Source organism: Tinamus guttatus, unplaced genomic scaffold, assembly GCF_059628265.1.
Source record: "Tinamus guttatus ecotype Peru unplaced genomic scaffold, ASM5962826v1 Tinamus_guttatus_pri_ptg000079l, whole genome shotgun sequence".
Taxonomy (NCBI): domain Eukaryota; kingdom Metazoa; phylum Chordata; class Aves; order Tinamiformes; family Tinamidae; genus Tinamus; species Tinamus guttatus.
Window position 1 is genome coordinate 3,489,548 of NW_028288613.1, and position 21,134 is coordinate 3,510,681.

Here is a 21,134-nt window from a genome sequence, read left to right on the forward strand (position 1 = left end):
GTGGTTGTCAGGTGGGTGGACATATAATGTGATAGATACTTGGTTTCATATTTTGGGAAACTATAAATTACTTAATGTTCAAAGACTTAAGTTGGTAACAGCATGCTTTGGAAAGCAACAAATCCTTGGTTTGAAACTTAACTAATTTTCTAAACACAGAATAAATTCCTAGGGTTTTGTTTTTCTTATACTAACTTTCATAATACACCTCCACAAGTAAGATGCTTAGCGTAGCTAACCTGCTACAAAGCATATCCCTGAAAAGCACTATTCTGAAGAGAAGCATGGATCTAATGACCATGATCAAGGAGGCAACAGAAAGGTGGCTTGGCTTTTACAGCTCCCCAAATGCAACTTGCTATGTGGTTCACTTCTAAAGATCAGATCTTTGCTACAGATTCCTGTCCCTATTGCTCTGGGAATCCAGAGTAGAGAGATAGTCAATTCTGACCAAGACAACTGCTGACAAATCCCTAACAGACATAGCTGTGCCATAAAAATGATATATGCGTGAGCATATTCCTGATAAAACTCATTTTTTACTAGCATACACTCTTAACCTTGCAGCAAGCAAATGGAACAACTGCACTGCAAAGACTTCCACTGAGGCCACAGAAGGCAGGACACTGACATCACGATAGCATTTCTCAAAAAAATGGCTGGAACTTGGGGTCAGGAACTCCAAATTCCTTTGATCTTCTAATAATTCACTCTTTCATGCTGGGTTTCAACACCTGTCATGTCACTGGCTAAAAAAGCTCATGTAAAACAGACTTATGGACTCCTATTGTCCTAGAGGCAAGATGACCAACCCTCTTCTAGTAAGGAAGCCCCAAATCCTTGAGAATAACTAATCATGAATGACCCCCAAGAGTAAGAAGTTATTAGAAAGTAAATATTCCTGCAAATAATTCATATTCAACACTCCTGGCCATGTAAAACAAATACCGACTAGCAGGACTGGATTCAGGAATACCAACTTTGAGTGATCAGCAGTAGCTGCAACACTTTAAATACAGATTAAACATTCTAAATAAAGCCTAAATTGCTGGACTCACCATAGGCTTTCTATACAGAAAAGAAATAGAAAAGTTGCTTTAACAGAAGGAAAATATGGGTAATTGTGTTCTGGAAACCATCAGGAATAGATTGCATACAAAACGGAGTAGGAAGAATCAACACCCAGATGTGCAAGACTAAAAACTTGTCACTGCTACAAGCTTGTACTTCTGGCAAGGCTTGAGAGGCAAAAATGTATATGTAATATACATGTATAAACACATGTGCACACACACATTACAAAGATCTTCTTAAGCAGTTAGATGACTACAAACAACACATACTTTGTGCTTCTACTTTATTTCAAGTAGAAATAAAAGCACATTATTCTTTTATGCTGACATAACCAATGATGAATCACAATATTTCACCAGTATTAACTAAGAACTGTCAGGAAAAACACACAATGCCTTTTTGAGAATACACAGCTTTTTGAAGCTGCAAGAATGGTACATGCTGTAGCAACAACTCAGTTGTTGCGAGCACGACCCTCAACCACTGAGGCAACAACTGGCAACTCTAGGCATCATCTGTGTTTTCTTGGGATTACACTTGGGTGTAGAACCACCTACAACACAGGTGAAAAGAGCACTAAATGCATATAGAGCACTTTCCAATTCAAAATACAAATTACAGGTTTTTTTTGACCAAATACTTCTGTTTGTATTGCTAACAGCTGTGTTTTATTTGCAAGAAGAGAAAGTGGGAGACAGTAGAAAAAGCTCTGATTTCGTACAGTCAGCTGAAGGAAGCCATGTAAGCCCTACCTAACTCCAGGAGCTCTGAAAACCACTTTACTGGTGGGTGTGTGGTTAAACATTACCAGATTAACTTGTACAGCTTAAAAAAGCTGTGTACTTTGGTAATTGTACAAGTTAATGCACAAATTGGATCTTTTCGAGCAGTAACAAAAGTAGGCTGTAAATGTTTTCAGGCAAAGTAAAATTGAAGCACAAAATGATAACTCACAGCACCTCATATATATGCTCTAAACAAATCTCTATTTTCTACTAGGACTGAGTTAGATTAAATCTAACATATGCAATGCTGAAATCATTGCAGAGATGTCTCCTGCCTGTTCTTTGATACACACTTCCTCCACTCCTTCATTTTGTGGCCCTAATTCAAACCATTTAGTAGCTCTGATAAGACATCTTCCCTTTCTCATTTTTCTTCCTCAAGGATCTTGAAATTAGTTCAAGGCTTACTAGTAAACAAGAGCTGGAAACTGCTAAGCTTAACCACTGCAAAACAAAACCAAAAAAAAAAAAAAAACACCTGGGAAAAATGCAAGGATTTTTAGGAAGCAGAACAGAACACACTGCCATACTCAGCATGTTCAAGCAAAAGTACATGGGGCTACATCAGCAGATGTGACCTGCCAAACGCCTGGCTAGCAAGCAGTGGTACTGCACAATAAAATAATTCAGTGCTTGTTACAGCTTATGGCAATTATAGGAGACCTATTGTTGGGAACAAGGCAAAAGGTTTTGAGAAAGTCAATGCTCAAGGAAGCCATCCTTGAGTCAATTCCCCCTCCTGCAGGAAGGCCCACCTGCAGCTCATCAACCCTGCCCAGAAGTTTTTGTCTACCCCATGTCTCACTTGAGAGCAGCAGAGCTAATAAGGCAGGCCTAAGCACAGACCTGCAAAAGCAGTTCAAGTAGCTGCTTGATATCTTACAGAGACAGTGCTAGAGGACAAAAGAAACATTAATAACAAGTTAATCTTGAAGACTTAAAAACAGTAGGATGATACCATGGCTAGCTGGATGCATTTCACTCCCGAGCAACAGCTTAGTACTAAAGTGATTTGATTTCAACATTTAGATTCAAAAACCAGTTCAATACATTGTTTACATTTTTATTCCTAGAAGTCACAGAGCATTACAAAATTTCAGGTGCTTCAAGGGTGTTTACATATGTGCTACTCAAATGCATGGATGTTGCTTTCCCACATTCCTTTCCTTTTTTTTTCTCCTACAGGTAGGACAATGATTTATACTGCTAGAAAATTCAGACTGGTTGTCCTGCTACAAGCTTGTACTTGAAAATTGTTTTCAGAGCTGCTGATAACATTGATTTTTTTCATTGCTTAGCTTTGAATACAGTTAAGAGCCTCAAGCCTTTCGGCTTCCTTCTGATTGTTTTACAGTTCAGAATGGGATTTTAATGGTGGTGGTTGGTAGCAACACTAAGAAGTAAAAAAAAGGTCGCAGGAGTCTGTTTTCCTAATCTTACTTTGCCTTCCTCAATGGCTTTCACTCCTACACTTTCCCTAGAAGTATCCATCTTCCCAAAAGTCTTCTCCACAGCGAGCTTGCGGCAATTTCTCCCTATTTAAGAGTTAACACGGTCATTATGTCATTAACACGACTTTAAACGGTCATTCACCAGAAGGTCCCTGGCTAGCACCTCTTCCCAGCCGGCACAGCAAGTGGTTTTCAACCACTTCCATTGACTTGGAAGTACTCAAACAAACAAGCAGCCGTGCGTAGTCTTCTGCCCATGCGGATAAGGGGATATTTACAACCGACATCCTCTGTTGACAGAACCGTGTCCCTGTCCCCCCTTCCAGGCAGCTCGCCAAGTCTTCTGCCTGTTGCACAAGACTTGGAAGAACTTTCCGCGGAAAGTCATCCAGCGCTACAAAACCACAAAACAAACACGGAAAGAAAGAAAAAAAGGGGGAAGGAGGGCGGAGAAAAATAATAAATCAGAAAAGAGGCATTTCCACGCCGGCCTCCGCCCCGCGGGGAGCCGCCACAACAAGTTTCCCCCCACTCTGTGGAACGACCCTCAACCGCAGGCGAGGCGGCTGCTCGGCGGTGCCGCGGGAGCCGCCGCGGGAGAGCGGCCGCCCCGCCTCACCTGCGCCCCGCGCCTCAGCCCAACGGCCACCGCCGCCGCCGCCATGTTCGTTTTGTAACGGCCGCCGGGCGCGCGCAGGCCCCGCCCCGCGGCGCGCGCGCCCCCGCCGCGGTCTCGCGAGGCGGCGGCCGGGCCGGGCCGGGCCGGGCCGCGCGGGCACAACAAACATGGCGGCGGCGGCGGCGGTGGAGGCGGCGGCGCGGGGCGGCCGCGGTGAGTGCGCCCCTCCCCCGGCCCCTCGCGGGGCGGCGGCCGCGGGGGCTTCGCCGCGAGGGGCTGCGGCGGCCGCGCTGCCGCGCCGGGGGCGCCGGGGCCTCCGCTCCCCGCCGCGGGCGCCGCCGGTTGCGCTTGTTGGTGTCTCTCAGTGCGCGGCGGCGGTGTCTCAAACGCCTCGTTTGCGTTGTTCTTTGCTGATAAGGGGAGCAGCCCCTCCTGTCGCTGCAAAACAAAACTTAATCGTGTGTCAAATGCCTCGCCGCAGACCTTTCCGAACGTACTAATGTTTGAGGCAGCTGTTAAGCCGTGGCAATTTGTCTGCTTTTAAAGAAGAAGGGCGGCTTCTGTAAGGTAAAGTGATGAGGCGGAGGGCAGAGGTTTTATGCAAGTGGTCCCCAAATGTAACGTCTTCTCCCACTTTGATGCTCCGAAATCATTTGTAACTTTCCTTAAAATGTAAATAAAGTAAGCAGTTAAGTTCTTATACCTTACAAAAAGGGATACGCAGGTTATTCTATGAAAATACAGAGCTTCAGTGTTGATTCATGTTGAACCATTGAGCATATAAAGTGGTTTAATTTTAAATTACAGTTATAATTGGCTGAAGGATGGCGCGATGAGGACTCAGCATTACTTCATCCTCTGCCCCCCTTGCTTGTGTTTAATGCGTGTCTCTTGTGTCTTTGTTTTATTGCAGGAGACCCCAACAAATGGAAAACAAATTAACTTAAGCCGAGAGGAGGCTGGTGACAACTGAAAGAGGGTAGGAGAAATGGATACGTCAGAGCTACTGTAGTGATGATAATGATTGAGCCTGTTTGGGCTTGTTGGGGAAAAATATGCTCGTCTGAGTGCCCAAAATAGCATCTGCGAGGCGCTCAGTTTTGTGCTGTAACTCCACAAGCAGAGAGAACAGGTTTTAAGAAACACCTGTTGCAAAACTTGGATGAAACTTGGATGAAACTGATTACAGTCATACCTAACAAGCAGAATAAAGTAGTGAGATGCAATGGATTAGTTTATACTTTGAGAACTGGAGTTCCATCGCAGTAGCAAAACGAACTAACTAGTTTTGAAAATATAGGAGGATGTTTTTAGTATCAAATATGGTCTTGAATTTGGGACTGGGTGGGGTCTGAAGGTCACTTAACATTTTGTGTAGTAAGTGTTGGAAATCTAAAAGATTTTGCTATTGCAAGAGCAGCATTATAAATGATTTCTAAATACGGGCACCAGTAATAACAACGTGCAGTCACTGCAGTCTTTCAGACAGAGTCCTAAGTTCCATCTGCACAAATTCATTTCAAATTGAGGTTCTAACGATGCCATCTATAGTACTTCAAAAGACTATGACAAGTGCTATCTGGTGAATCTTTTTATTATTTAAATGCAAAATAATAAAATGGGTTAAGATCTTATATCTTATGCATAGTAGGATACTAAAGGTTTAGGATAAGACAATTTTGACATATTACTTTGTGCAGAACTTCTTTCCATCCTTGCTAATTAGTGACATTCAGTCAGTTTCACAAGGTCAGAGACTGCCTGACCATGGTCCATGACGGACTTCCCGAGTTTTGCGGAATCGTTTGTTTACCAGAGAAAATATTTAATTCTCTCAGACTATCAGTGAGAGGGAGAAGTGGATGCAGTTTTTGAAAACGTCTTGCTAGAAATAAAACGTTTTAATAAATCTTTTATCAGTAAAGTGTTAGCAATTGTTTATTTATTTTTTATTTTTTCCCAAGTGTATTTCTTACAGCTCTTGGGGAGGGGGAAAGAATAGCAGATTTATAGATTTTTATACGTACTTTTTTTTCCTTCCAGGAAAAGTGGGAGAGCTGTGCTCCCTGCTTTCAATCTGACCTACTGGGAATACCTTTTGGAGCATGTCTGCTACTTAGCAGGGAACTGAATTTCAGGTACAGTCCTTTTGATATTATTATTGTTATTACTATTTTAAACAAGTCAAGCAATATGTTATTGATTTTTGATTGCTATGTAATTTTGTCCTATTTTATATACTGTACTTATATTACTGTTATTATTTCTTACGTAGGGTATTATTATATAATAATAATAAATAATTATATATTATTTTACTTTATATTATCATATAATAATACATTATATTATATAGATATAGTATGTATTCTTAGATAATACTTAAGTATGATTATATATTATTATATCTCTATAATATAGAGATATATAATATAGATTACTAAACTTACAATAATGTTGCAAAAAACTGTTTCCTCAGGAATAAGAATTCTAAACATAACATTCTTATGGTTGTCAGTTTGTATATTTACAATGTATTATTTAACATGACAGTAGTAATCCTTCACTTACAGAACCCTTTTTTTTTTTTTCCCGTGAATGCAGTCAGATACACTTATGATTTGAAGATATTTTTCTTTCCAGGCAGAAGAGATTGTAAACTTAAAGTGTGAATATGGGTGAAAAGAAACCAGAACCCCTGGACTTTGTAAAAGATTTTCAGGAATACCTTACCCAGCAGACTCACCACGTAAATATGATTTCTGGATCGGTTAGTGGCGACAAGGAAGCAGAGACTCTTCAGGGAGGTAAACCAATTTCAGTGATGCCAAACGACATCACTGGTCACATTGCAGACAATTATACCGACTGTTACAACTGCATGGAAACCTTTCTGGTAGTAGTTTTCCAGAAAAAATGTGTATGTGTGTTTGTTTTAATCAAGGGTTGTTTATCATGGTTCTGTCTTTGCTATTTAAAGACCAAAGGTATAAAAATGCATAAAGATATTTGGCCTGTTGTCATTGTACATAGTACCCCAGTGATTCTTCATCAAAATCTCTGCATTATTTGCAGCTGGGACAGAAGGGGATCAGAATGGGCTAGATCATCCTTCTGTTGAAGTCTCACTGGATGAAAACTCAGGAATGTTAGTGGATGGGTTTGAAAGGACATTTGATGGAAAGTTAAAGTGTCGATATTGCAACTACGCCAGCAAAGGAACAGCGCGGCTCATAGAGCATATCAGAATTCATACAGGTATGGATTATTCTACAGTACTTTGTTGGGAGGCTTTGTGGTACCATCTCAGTGTTGTGAACTGTGCACGAGCAATTTACGTCTTCAAGCAGTGCGCTCGTCATTAGAGTTACTCAACAGTTAGAAGCCAGATTCGCAGTAAAGGTTAGGATATCCTGACCTGTTTGTGAAATCAGCGCTGATTTTTTGGTAGTTGAGAGAAAACACAAGTGAACGGTCTTTTTAAAGTCTTCCTTTAGTGCCTGCATAGCATATTCAAATGATTCAGAAGATAATATGGCTGTTAACTATAGCAATAAGAAAAAAAAAAAGTGTTTTGCAAAGAATAGAAGTTGTTGTAGATCTGGAGTATGCCAATGTATGGGCTGTCTGAAGACTTTCAACTCTGTCTTTTCCACTGAATTACATAGATGGCATTCTAGGATTTGTTTTAAAGGAAAACATACTGTTGCACCTTGGATATTAAACTCTTTAGGTACAGTTGTTAGTCAGATGCTAACTGTGCTAAACCATTGCTTCTACATAAATACTCCAGGGATGCGTTGCTGGGAAGCTGGTGCTCCTTTTGTGCCTTGTTTCTACAATCCATGATGGGACAGAAAGGGACGAGCAGTTAGAAATCAGATTTCTGAGGTTCAGGCTGAAAATCTTGTAAATTCATCTCTTGTGCTACCATGAGCTACCTCTATGTGTAGCTGTTGCTGGTTTTGGATTCCCAGTGGAAGTTTTATGCAGTTCTAATAATGAAGAAAATACTCTGACTTGTGCACCTGCATTTGATGCGCTGCTGGCACGCGGCTTGCTACAGATCTGCAAAGCGACAATGTGTTTTCAACTTTTTTAAACTTGTTTTTTGGATAAAGCAGCAGCAGCTACAGCTTCGTCTACCTATTTGTTTCATGTGATACATGGACAGCAGGAAGGGTATTTTAAGAGCTTTGCTTTGCACAATGCAGTTTCTGGGCATGTAGGTTGTCTAATAGAGGGAAAAAAAACATGCTGCAGGTTTAAAGCAGTGACTGCAGTGCTTTGGCATGACAAATGGTGCTGCAGAAGTAACCCATCAACTTCCAAATTACCTGTTTTCAGTAGTATAGGGCTGTTGCCATCTAAAAACTCCATCGCCAAATCCTCAGTTACTACTGGCCAGTTGTCCACATGAGTAGATTGACTGAGAGCTGTGACAGAAGCTGGAATTGCTGATAGAGTATTCAGTATTGTGTGCTTGCTAAATCTTGTAGTTCTGTTGTGTGTCTGTTTTTGTTGTTGCGTTCATGGAGTTCCTCAGATGGAACAATAGAAATAACCTTGTCAGTTAATGTTCACTGTCATAAAGTTTAGCTGAACTAGAAAGAAAAATCAAGCATTCCATCTTTATGTGGCTGTTGGTTCAGGGTCAGCATTCTTTCTCATCTACCTTTATTATACTCTCATCTGCCTTTATTATGCTCTCAGATTTTAGATTAACCATTCATTTGTGCTTTCAAAATGTTTTGTTATCCTGCAACTATGTTAGGTAGTAGAGCTCATGGAGTGGCTTGAGGTAGCAGATCACTACATGCTGCAAATTTGGACGCTTTCAGCACGGTCGTAGCATAATATGTATGCAAGTAAAAGAAAGATTCCAGCTCCAAGTTGTGAGGCTAGGGAGTGTCCACAAGAATCTTTGACTCCACAGTAATTACTGAGTTGCAAGCACTGCCTGGGCTATGCAACTTAAGGTAATAAGAAAACCCTTTGCTTAGGGTGAAGCATAATCCTTTGTCTTGACTGACATTTTGAGTTGTTTCTCATGGTCATAATACATAATACTGTTAGCGCAATAGCGCATCCAGGGGATGGTGAGGAGACAAACAGAATGCAAAAGTGATGGCCTTTATTTAAAAGAAATAGGTAGCTGTAACTTCATGTTTTGGGAACAAGTGGCAGAACAGCTTTCCGTGTGGGCTGGCTGTCGTGTCAGTGCTTCTGAAGTATTGCTAATACTGGGGGTTATGTGCTTGACTCATTTGATCAAAGGTGCTAGGAAAAGGTAGATGACTTCAAGGCAAACATCACTACGTGCTACCAAATCATGCAGTGTGAACGACCTCAGAGGCAGAAAGCTGGCTAGCAGTGAGAGAGGTACAGCAGGGTGTCAGCCTTCTGTGAGCCTCTGTAATTGGGACACAACTTCATACAGTGAGTGCTTTGTAGCCAAATCTCTGGTTCAGAAGTTGTCTGATGCCCACCGCAGTACCAGTGTCCAGTGTCACCAGTTCATTTCATTATACCAGTCTACTCAGTTTTATAATATAGACAGGAATCTGAGTCTCTCTGAGAGCCTTTTCTTCCTGTATTGTTTCCTATTTCCTTTATTACAATAGATTTCATATACTTAATTTTAATAGAGCACTGCATGGTGGCCTGTTGGTGACAGCATTTACCTTTTACCCTAATAGCTCTTTTGGAAGGACCCACTTTGTTTCTTTGCACAGAGCCAAGGTACTCCAGAACAAGGGAGGTTTTTCTTCATTTACAGGCAAGGAGATTTAAAACCTGAGCATGGTTCTACTCAGAAACTTAGTGGGGAGGCATGGCAAAAAGCTAATACACAGCTTGCATGGACCATGAAAGGTTAGACTAAATCAACATTAAAATGGGGACATAATAGCTGACCATTAGTTTCAGAGCAGTGTAAGACATCCAACCAAGTAACAATTACTACAAAAAAGTAATGCAAGTAAACAAATAATCTCTCCTGGATAACATTAAAGTACAGCACAAAATCAGCTAAAATAGTGAGGGCCCAAGGGTAATCAAGCAACAGTTATTAAGTGAAGCTTACTGCAGAATAAATTTAATGGTGAGTCAAACAGCTGCACTAAAGCTGCAAAAATAGTTATTTGCGAGCTGTGTTGGACTGAAGACTTGCAACGTGGGATGCAGATCTTCATCTCTGTGTAACCAGTTTTAGAGTGGCGTAAGCTGCTCATGCAGAGATAGTCCCTGTGAGCGGAGAGTTTCTCTCAGCCTTTACATGGCCATTTATACCACAGCTTTACGTATATGTATGCACACATTTGCACGTGGGTACGTGCAATCTTAGAAAAATAGCGGTTGCAGTTGGTGTGAATTAGGTAGCTAGAGGGAGCATGGAAATTTTCTTTCTTCTTGAAGAGCTAGAGGGGAAAAAATTGTTACTCAGAATCCCAAGCTGTGGTCCCATATGGGATGGTGGGCATGGTGGGCTTTTCCTGTCTTTCCATATCAGTCACATACCACTTACAGGGCTTGCATGGTGCTTGCAGTGTAATAGTGGCCCTCACTGCATTCAGACCTCTGGCTTTCATGGCCATTCTGGATAATAGATTTTGAAAGCCACAAAATAAACGTATTGTCCTGTTTTTACGGTAGTATAAAATGCTTCAAAAGACCTTTAAGACCAGAGACAAGATCACACTCATTTTTAGGGTTTGTCATGCTGAGTTGTAGGAGAACCATTTGCGTAACAGCAATTTAGAAGGTGCCCTAGCATTGTAGATGTGAGCATAATCTTATAAACGCAAAGACCCAGCACCTGGGTGTGTATCAAATGCTTTTGGCATTTCTAACATTCTAGACTTGGCTCTTAAAAACTTCTAAAAGATCACTCTATGAAATGGAGACTAAAAGTCCAAAGTAATTGCATTACAAATGTGTTGACCTATAATTGTTTTTGGATGTTTTTTTAAAGACTTCAAAAAGTAACAACAGGAATAAATCTAAATGTTGTTTTGTGGAAGAGCAAAGCTGAAACTTTCAGGGTGGACAAACCTACCACTTCTGAGAGAGCCTGCAGTTGTCCAGGGATTCATTGGCCTTTGTTTCCTTCAATAGCCCTTTGGCCACAGAATCCTTTTAGAAAATTCAGTTCTCAGGCACATGCATGTTTAAGTGTGTTATTCAGATAGTAGTGCCAGGATGATTAAACTATACGACTGTCTGGAACATATCAAAAGGATTCCTTTTCTCAGTGTTTAAACACAAGTGCCATTCAGAATGATTACACTGGTGGCTGGACAGACATTTTGTTAGTGAGCTGCTTATGCTCTTAGACCCTGAGGGAGATTCAGGACCTACTAAGAGCACCACTCAAACAGTGTTGCATTTAGACCTTGGCATCATTGCTGCACTTACTAGTCAGAGTATCTATGGCTGCTAGTTCAGGTAACAGCTTTCCTTACGTTCCTATTCAGTAAGAAAGCAAAGATGTGTGACAGTGCTCTGCTGTTGCACGATTCCAAACTCACAACTAGCAGTGTTTCCAGAGCCGAATTTGAACTGTTCGAATGCCAGCTCCCAGTTAGCAACTGTGTTTTTCAAACGCTCCATGGAATGCTCTAGCATGATCTTCCTTGATTTTCCAGGTGAGAAGCCACACAGATGCCATTTATGTCCGTTCGCTTCAGCTTATGAACGTCATCTAGAAGCTCACATGCGATCACATACTGGTGAAAAACCATACAAATGTGAATTGTGTTCCTTCCGCTGCAGTGACAGAAGCAACTTATCTCATCACCGTAGGCGTAAACATAAAATGGTGCCTATCAAGGGAACAAGGTCTTCCCTAAGCAGCAAGAAAATGTGGGGAGTTTTGCAGAAGAAGACCAGCAATTTGGGGTACAGTAGAAGAGCATTAATTAATTTGAGTCCACCTTCCATGGTGGTTCAGAAACCAGACTACCTTAATGATTTCGCTCATGAAATTCCAAATATCCAGGCAGAAGCGTACGAGAGTATGACAAAAACAACCCAGAGCGGTGGGTTACCAAGAGATCCACAAGACCTTATGGTAGATAATCCTTTAAATCAGCTATCTACGTTAGCTGGACAGTTATCTAGCTTGCCACCTGAGAACCAAAACCCAGCCTCTCCTGACGTTGTCTCCTGTCAAGATGAAAAGCCTTTCATGATACAGCAGCCTGCTGCACCTGCAGTAGTTTCAGCCGTGTCAACAAATATTCCCCAAAGTTCATCTCCAACCAGCCCAGACCCGCGGCCAACACACAACCAGAGGAACTATAGCCCGGTGGCCGGTCCCAGCAGTGATCGCAGTGCCCACACCAGCACTCCCAGCATCAGTAACAGCCAGCCAAGTACTCCAGCTCCGACCCTCCCGGTCCAGGACCCTCAGCTTCTGCATCACTGCCAGCACTGTGACATGTATTTTGCGGACAATATCCTTTATACTATTCACATGGGATGTCATGGGTTTGAAAATCCTTTTCAGTGCAACATATGTGGGTGTAAGTGTAAAAATAAGTATGACTTTGCTTGCCATTTTGCAAGAGGCCAACATAATCAGCACTGACTGAGAACATGCTTTCACTTAGTTTTTTAACATATTACAGTATATTTTTCATACTTGCTGAAGGAGACCTTGCTTATTTCCATTGCTTCACATTAAGCAATTGGACAAAGGAGGCATTTTTATTTCTATGCTGTCGTAAAACTTGCCAGGGAATAATTTTTTTTTTTTTTCTAAGATGTGGTGGTCATTTATACATAGTCTTTCAGAAAAAAAAAAGTGCTCTAAAAAAGTGTTCTAAGAATTAGAATGCAATTACATGTTTTGTTTGTTAAATTTAAGTTGATTGCACTTAAAATACCTGTAAACATTCTACAGATACAGATGCAGAGTATGCATCCTGAAACATAAGATGTAATTATCAGACTATTTACCAGGCAAGATAAAATATTGTAAGCATAAAATGTGAAAAGTTAATGTAATGAATGTATGGTTACTTTGGAGACAGACTTGCTCTTAAAAACTTAACTATTATCAAACTGGAGGAAAAAAACGGACTTTCTAAGTTAGAAGCAACTTTTCGCATATGGGTACAATTTGATTTTAAACTTACTTTAATCTGGAAGGTTAACAGTAAGTTTTTGCTTAATATTGTCTAAACTCTCCATACTCAGCCTCAAGCACTACTTCAGCTCTTACCTTGCTAGAAGATAACATTTTCTGACTGAATTTCTGTTAGGAAAAGAGAGTGAAAAGACCAGGAAAGACATCTTTTCTTGTCAGTCACTAATTAGTTATGTAAAAGAAAAATAAAACGTGACACCTTATTTTAAGCTCTTTACCAAATAGCTTTAAATGTCTGTTTTTTTTTAAAGGAGGCAATTTTTAAGCAACTCGTCATAATGAAGAGCTTGTAGAACACATTTTCTATGAGACATCAAACTGCCTTAAACTGATTTGTACTCATATTAAAAATTAGCACAAGTAGATTTTTGTCTCTCTAACAGAAGTCCTAGTAGAAGCAAACAAGAAGTTTACAAATTAAAAAAAGAGTTTATTCAGTTTTGTTTTGGGTCGAGCTAAACCTGTAGGTTGCCTATATGCTTGGAAGTCGAGTAATCTAGTGTATGGCAACTCCAGCTAACTTGGAATTCAGTTTGTCTTCAATTCAGTCTCCCCTGCATTTGTTACCTTTTTGGATATGACAGCAAAAAAAGGGGGAAGGATTTCTGCTTTTCTGTGTGTTTGAGCTGTTTATGCAGCAGGCAGGCAAAGGGAGACTGGGTGACTAAGTCATTGTTACTAATATTGTAGGTGGCAAATGGTGTCCATGAAGCTACTGCACATGTTCATTTTTTATACTGTACATCTTTAAAAGCACCTAGGCTAGTGGACAGGCACTTTAATATAAACTTAAAGGAAACATCCTAGCAAAATTAATAAAAGCTCTTGATATGCTACACAGGAATTTGCAATGTTTCAAAATAGTGAAGAATGTTACTTTTCCCGTATTTAGACATGCACTTTTACCTTAGTTTCTTACTTGCATAAAGATAAATGAAACCTCCCCTTATATTCCCTTTTTACTATCAGCAAAATATGGCAGCATATAGCATTTGTTAAGGGCAGAACCAAGATTTTTTACTGATATTCTGGAAGCAGAGGTTGAGGCCGCAATGTTTATGTTGATCAGATTGACATTGTCACGGCAACTAAAGGTTCCTGAGGCCAGTGCAAAAACTTGCAGTGACTTCAGTTTAAGGTCAATATGCAGGAAAAAAACATTCTTCTGAAAGCTTTAGCTTTAGCTGGAATTTTCACCTTAGTAAATTAGAAATTTGGGAACTAAATACATGTTTGTCTTCATATAGCTTACCTACTGTTGAATTTTCCACTAACTACTTGAAGGAACTGTATTATTGTCAGAGCGTAGCCTAGTGGATATGAAATAGTGGCTATGGCATAAATATGCCAATTTAGTGCAAAATTAATGATAACATGCTATCAATTCTCAAAATAAGTTTTTGGTTTCAAGTGAGCCTGGTTCAAAATCCGTTTTAGTGGATTTATGTTACCAATATATGATTTCAAATTTTGTCAATGCATTAGATACCTAATGGCATTCTTCATAATCCCCAAAATCCCTTTTGATGCTTTATACTTTTAAAAATTTATAGGCAAAACATGAGCTCTGTATGCATGAACTGATGTGCAGAGGACCTGGAGTCATACACTTGAGTGTCCAGCTTTCCTTTAAGGACTACAGTAAAGCTGACTGAAATGGAAGCCAGTTTTAGGAATGTATTGCTCTTGTAACAAATTTGTAAAATTACACTTCTAGTCAAAGAATAATGCAGAAGCAATAGGTCTCTTTTGATCTATCTTTTTATATATTAAAAGCTACATTTAACTAAAAGTATTAAAACTATAGACATTATTAAGTACTGTTACACTTAGTAAATTATGGAGGTGGTTTTCCTTGCCTTTTGGTAGCTAATGCAACCTTTTTTCCTTCTGAAGCTCCAGCAACAAGGAAGCAGCAGCTCTGTGCATTGGGAGCGCGGCGCTCCGAGGTGCACGGGTACCTGAGGTACCTGCAGCAGCCAAGGGCTCCTTGTCTCGTGGTTCCTTCTGCCTCCTGCTAGTGGTAGCGAGATGATTAACTCTGATGGGCACAAACGTTGGAGCTTTCCGTTCTTCACGCGGGGTCTGACCCATTTTCACAAAGTTTCTCATCCTTTAGAGCTTTCTTTGGCAGTGCCTGTAAACATTCTAGACTTAGTATTTTTCGTATGTAGGCTCTTGCTTTGGCCATTTAGTCCAGTGGTTTTGTGAGCAATGATGCCTCTGGAAGAAATTTTAGCTTAAAGGGTTGGTCAGTAATGCAGTAGCTGGTAGCAAGAGGCACCTGCATTACTTTTTTAAAAAGGGGCCCTTCTTCAGGAGAAGATCCCATACTGAGGATGGAGTGTATCATGTTCTTAATAGTAGAATTTAGTATAAAACAAAAAACAAACCCAGCCCCAAACCTTGCCAATTATTTAGAAGTATTTCCAAACTACTGATTTAATATCACTTTCTTCTGCTTCAGAATACCCAAGGGAGAGAAAATACGTTTGGATATCTAAAGTTTTGAACACTTTAAAACTGTTTTTCTGTCTTTCCTCGTGTGAGCATTTGCAGGGGGTGGAACAGGAGGAGGCAGCAGGCGTTGACATCGTGCCTTTGCAACCCGATCTGTAGGTTGGATCCCTGCTGACTTCCTAGTCCTACACAGGGGGTCAGCTTCGGGACTAGGATTCCTAGTTTTCCAATATAATATTGCGTTTTCAGTTGTGCCAAACAGTATCTTGACTTACATGTATTTCCTTCTGACTACTGAGTATGTTTGGAAGGTGCATTTGCATAGTAGGTTTTTTTTTAACGATTTTGTATATACCATTTACTATAATTTAAAGAGCAGAATTCATTCTGCAAGATTATTTTAATGTATGATCCTCAGTAATTCTTGCACAAGGAAACCTTATTCATTCAGAATCAATGAGGGATCCTTGTGAGGAACTGCAGGATCAAGCCTTGGTTAGTAGGACTTTCCATATTGAGCTCTCCACGTGCTACACTGCACTAACTTAAAAACAAAACAAATCCTTATAACATATTATAAGGTGTTGATTAGCTTTTTAACTTGTATTAACAGGAAAGTTTGGGGATGAGCTGAAGTGTTTCCACAGCTTGATTCTGTTCTGTAGTTAGAAGACATGACCTTTGTGGAGTTTTTTATTTCATAGATTATTTTATAGAGTTTTGGATGTATTTTTAACATGCACTATTTATAGTACTCTTAATACAGACTTAGTATTTTGAGCGAGAATATTCCACCAAACATGCAAATATTAGAATGAAGTTGTTGGTAGATTAGTTATCTCTGTTAATACTTAAACCAGCTGCAGAGCAGCTTAACAGGGAGTAATAGGTGACTTTTCACAGATGCAATGTTTAGATAAAGATGATTTTGACATAAAATGTTGGTTGGTGTGTTAACATAAAATTCAGTGCTAGAAGGCACGTTCCAACGGTGTTTTCTAGCACGTGATCTGTTACTGTTTGTTTTATTCCAGAATGTTTTGAGTTTTGCTTGTTTGTTTTTTCTTTTGACGAAGGGAATGTAATTTAGAAGTCTTCACTGGCAAGTTTTCCATTAATTTTAAGCTTCTTTAAGCATCTACAGCAAATGGATGTTCTGCTGCAGGAAAATCTATTCCCTGCCGAGGCATTTTTCATTGAGCAATCTTTTGTGTGTGTGCTTCTAAGTACCTGCTTTGTTAATAATATGTATTTCAATGTAAAGAGCATATTTTGTATGCAAAAATGAAAGTTGTTAAGAGTTGTAAAATAAATTTTATTGTGTAGTGAATGTTTTCAGAAGACAAGTTCTGAAATGACTATATCTATTGTAGTTCATGTTGTGAAGCTTTGCTTTTGTAAGATATGAATAAAATAACACTTTCTAATTAAGGGAACTTCAGCGTGCACTTCTCATCACAGCACTCAAGGCAACATCAGCTGCGGGGTTGTTCCGGGCAGCCGAGTTCATCCTCTGTGCACACAGCGCAGCGGAGCCAAAGGTGAAATTCAGGCTAAGGCTCTTCATGTTCTTTGTAAAGCTGCCGTCGGGGAAACAAGCAGAGAGGCCAAGACCTCTGAAAAAGGGAAATAAACCGAGACTTGAGACGGATTCAGGTGTCTTAAGTCCTGACTTCAGATACTGCAATGAATTGTATAGATGCTACTTTATGCCCCAAATCCTAAACTCTATCTTCGCTCGTTTTTATACCTTCTGAGGCACTTAGGAGCCGTACAAGCGCTCAGGAATACAGGAATTTTGACATAGCAGATCCCCATGTAGAAATGATTTTTTTTGAGCAATTCTGCTAGAAGGCATGCTACATTTTTAATAATTTCAATTCTGAAGAAAAAACAAATATCAAATGTCATTATTTTAAAATGTATTTATTGACTATAGTGGTTGCCTCATACTGGAATGAAGAAATTACGCTTGCTACAGGGTCGCTGTTTTGTTGGCAAATAGGATTTTTCAGATGACTTCCTTGTCGAAGATCTTCTAACAATTCTGCTTTGAGTTTGTTGAGTTCTTCTGCCAGGCTCTTCATCTCACTTGGATGTACATTTTTATCTAAAAGAAAATTAAAGCTGTAGTTTTAGATTCATGCATAAAGACAAATTTTACAGACGTGGGTATTTGTAATGTCTGACTGTCTTTGACATGACATTCGATTGCCTCAGTCACACCTGCAGGATGGTGATTCCTTCATGATTCACCCCAAAGAAATTTCACAGTTCAATCTTAGGTTGCCAGCTAAGCTGCAATTGCCGTGCCCACCTTTTGCATCCTTCATTGCTTGAGAGATGATTCGTCTGCAAGTCTGATCAGCCTGATGGACAGTACTAGCTGCACAGATCGCTCGATCTACTTCCTATCCAAAAGGATGAACAGAAAGCAGGAATAGACATGCATTAATTTTTTTTTCAGCTTGTCACGAGGCTAAAAGTAGTAGCCACTTCAAATATAGCTAACTTTTATGTGCAAGCTTTTGCAATCAACTGCAGGAAGCACTTCTCAACTCCTGTCACGGTGGTGACAAGAACATAACTTAAGAATAAGTTATTCATTCCTTCCCTATCATCTGAAAGAACCATGACCTTAAAGACAAGTTGTTCTACCTTTTGCTCTGTATTTTCTTCATTTTGTTTCACTGGATTTTCCAAAGCATTGGCCAACAAGTCAATTATCTGCAAACTAAGAGAATAAGCGAGAGTAAAACATACATGTAGTGAAACTATTTGGTTAATTCTTCTGGTACTTGTAAAGATATCACAGGAAAAAAACAGGCAAGCTTTCAGGTAAAAGTGTGAGGTCATCAGTGAAGTAATATTTATACTGAAAAATAATTGAAATATAATCATGGTTAAACCCACAGCTGTCATTTTCCTGTATTAAGGCTTTAGACATTTATGTGAATTTTTAGCAGGTGTTTAGAAATAGAGCTAATACACTGAGTTTTCCAAACAACTAAAAAAATACACATTTTTTATGTCTGAACGGTTTTATGTATACCTTCCAGAAATCCCCATACTGAGTATTTTCTACATAACATGTGGATATAGTGAAAAAGGTTTTACCTGCCTTTTTATGAAAACAGATCTTATTAAAAAACTTCAGCATCAATACAGTAACATACTTATCCTCCAAAGCACATTCAGAGCTTTTCAGGATGAGGCTGTTCTCTTCCCAAGCATTATTCTCAAGATCTGGCATTTCTATTTTTCTTGCCATTTGATATATTGTCTCATCAGGTAAAGGGTCACTTCTTAGGCGATTTCTTTGCAAGCACTGTTCAAGTGGACACTCTAAAAATATCTGGCAGAAGCCCAATGAATCTAGAAATGCAAACAGACAGTTTGACTTTAAAAGCTGCTTGAGGGATAATTTCTGAGAGCACCAATATGCCTGACAATGGCTGTATATGAACTAGCAATTTCTATGCTAGTTCTGAACCTGTAAGTCTATGCATTTTTACTTTGAAGATCAAAGCAGCTGTAACTTCTGATAACAACAGATATGACAAAAGCTTTATATGCGCTAACAATTTCTAGTAACACACTAGCAGTTATCTCTGCTTACTGTATTTTAAGAGGTCTGGCAATTAAAAGTTAGCACATGTTCTAGAAAAGTAATTAGCAAAGGTAGTTTATGTGCCCCATTTGATAGTTATTTTGCTATAAAGCTGAAAACAACTGGACCATCCAAATATTACTTTGGTTGTATGTAAGAGAATGAGGGGTAATTACATTTGCGAGCTAGCTGGTACACTTCATATCTCATACTTTGGTAGTAAAAATTGTCATCCAGAATAAAGAACAGCGGCCTAGAAGCGGGCATGTTTGCCAGGTAGTGGCAATCCCCGGCCTCGGGTGCCTGTGAGGAGAGCAGACCCTGCCCTTGGCAGCAGGCAACGAAGCGCTCCCACGTTGCCTCGGTGCAGTCAGCGGGGGCGCACAAGGGACGGCCGCTAGCGAGAGCCTGCAGGAAGTGCTCGAGGCAGCGCAGCAGCTCCTGCCGGCGGGACTTCCAGCGAGAGGGCTAGGAAAGAGCAGAGCACAGAGCAGAACACGATGGCAACCGCTGCAGACATGGCCGCCCCCTCAGAGGCAGCCTCTCCTCCGCGCGGCTAACGGCCACGCCCACATGCCCCGCCCACTCGAGGCTGCAGCGCCCGCCACTGGCCAGCGCCAGCCAATAGGAAAGCGGCAGGCGGCACTGACCAATGGGGCGAGCCCGGGCGGTCCCGCCCCCGGGGCGGCGGGCGCGAAGACCTCCGGCGGGATGAGGTCGTCGTAGGCGAGGAGCGCGCAGTCCCAGCGCTCTCGGCGCGGCAGGCGGAGGCGCAGCCCGCGGGCCAGGCTGGACTTGCCCGCCGCGGGCAACCCGCACAGCACGCACAGCCCCACGCGCGCCGCCCGCTCTTCCATGGCCGGCGCGGGGACCGCGGGCTGGCGTGCGCATGCGCGGGGGTGGGGGTGGGCGTGGGGCGGCCTGCGGGGATGCGCATGCGCAGTAGCAGGATGCGGGAGCGCGGGGGGGGGGGGGCCGTTGCGCAGGCGCAGTCAGTGTCGCTGCGCAACAGCCGCTCCTGAGGCGCGGGGTGTGTCCGGGGCCGCCGCGCTGAGGAGAGGAGGCTGCTGGCGCCGCTGCTTATTTAGGGAGGAATAAACTTTATTAACGTTACGCTTGTTAATCACATTGGCATGAGCGGAATATTTAATTCATAGTCACAGTTATTTCAGATTTCCACGAGCTAATAAAGACGACAATTATTTGGAAGGGGCTCCCTTGTGTGTTCTCTCGTCCAGCTCTTATGCGAAACAGCCGTGTGGGAGCAAAGCTGCTCCCCTGGGAGGTGATCGCCTTGCGCGTTCACTGCTCCCGCAGTTACCCGTGAGCACGGCGTGGCATGGGCTTTCCCACATACGGAGAAGGATCCCCTGCATCAATCTTGCTGCTTCCAAGGAGTTCAGTCTTCATAATGGGTTCTTAGTTGCCATTTTGAAGAACGTTGTAATCTCCTACATTTTCTTTTAAATCGGTGCCACTTCCTACTTGTCACGCTTAGAACTTTAGAAATTATCTGTTGTTTTTGTTACAATTTCGCTCTAGCAAAAATCCCAAGCTATAGTAACTAGCAAATATATTCAACATTATTAAAGTGTATAACATGTTTCCTGATATGCCACATAGTCAATAAGAACAGGTAGAACTTGTTTTCTTTAGGCTCAGACTTATTCCACAGTGTTTCTTTCCTTCATTAGGGTCCCTTTATCAAGCTGTTTTTCTAGACTACCTGAGTGAAAAGTGATGCAACGAGTATGTCAGGAGAGGTAGGAACCTGATCCTAGCTTTGATGGACTTACACTGAGGAGAAGGTTGTCCCGAGCCACAGCACAGGAACTGTCCACAACTTGGCATAAGCCCTATGGGCTGCAGTGAGCAGCCCCCGCACGGCTTCTGGGCAGCAAAGAGCTTCTAGGGTAGCCCAGGAGGTAGATGGACCACAGGCTTCCTAAGAGGCCAATCTACGGTACCATTTTCACAGCAGCAT

The 21,134-nt window shown here is 41.2% G+C and overlaps 2 protein-coding genes across 5 annotated transcripts; one reads left to right on the forward strand and one right to left on the reverse strand.

Annotated features, from left to right (window-relative positions):
• Positions 1–4,124: 4,124 nt before the first annotated feature.
• IKZF5 (IKAROS family zinc finger 5) lies at positions 4,125–12,954 on the forward strand. 4 transcript variants are annotated; one of them, XM_088520041.1, is made up of 6 exons: positions 4,125–4,142; positions 4,843–4,908; positions 5,973–6,067; positions 6,573–6,736; positions 7,005–7,187; positions 11,576–12,954. In XM_088520041.1, exons 4-6 carry the CDS (start codon positions 6,604–6,606, stop codon positions 12,517–12,519), a joined length of 1,260 nt encoding a protein of 419 aa, XP_088376167.1. In that variant the 5' UTR covers positions 4,125–4,142; positions 4,843–4,908; positions 5,973–6,067; positions 6,573–6,603; the 3' UTR covers positions 12,520–12,954. The 4 variants fall into 4 exon arrangements, with proteins under 4 accessions (XP_088376167.1, XP_088376168.1, XP_088376169.1 ...); XM_088520042.1 differs by lacking the exon at positions 4,125–4,142 and adding an exon at positions 4,476–4,496; XM_088520043.1 differs by lacking the exons at positions 4,125–4,142; positions 4,843–4,908; positions 7,005–7,187 and having other exon boundaries at positions 5,930–6,067.
• Positions 12,955–17,450: 4,496 nt separating this feature from the next.
• PSTK (phosphoseryl-tRNA kinase) lies at positions 17,451–20,007 on the reverse strand. The gene is made up of 6 exons (XM_088519999.1): positions 19,801–20,007; positions 19,327–19,618; positions 18,717–18,915; positions 18,199–18,274; positions 17,858–17,951; positions 17,451–17,650 (listed from the first exon to the last, which is right to left on the reverse strand). Exons 1-6 carry the CDS (start codon positions 20,005–20,007, stop codon positions 17,451–17,453), a joined length of 1,068 nt encoding a protein of 355 aa, XP_088376125.1.
• Between the last annotated feature and the right edge of the window lie 1,127 nt (positions 20,008–21,134).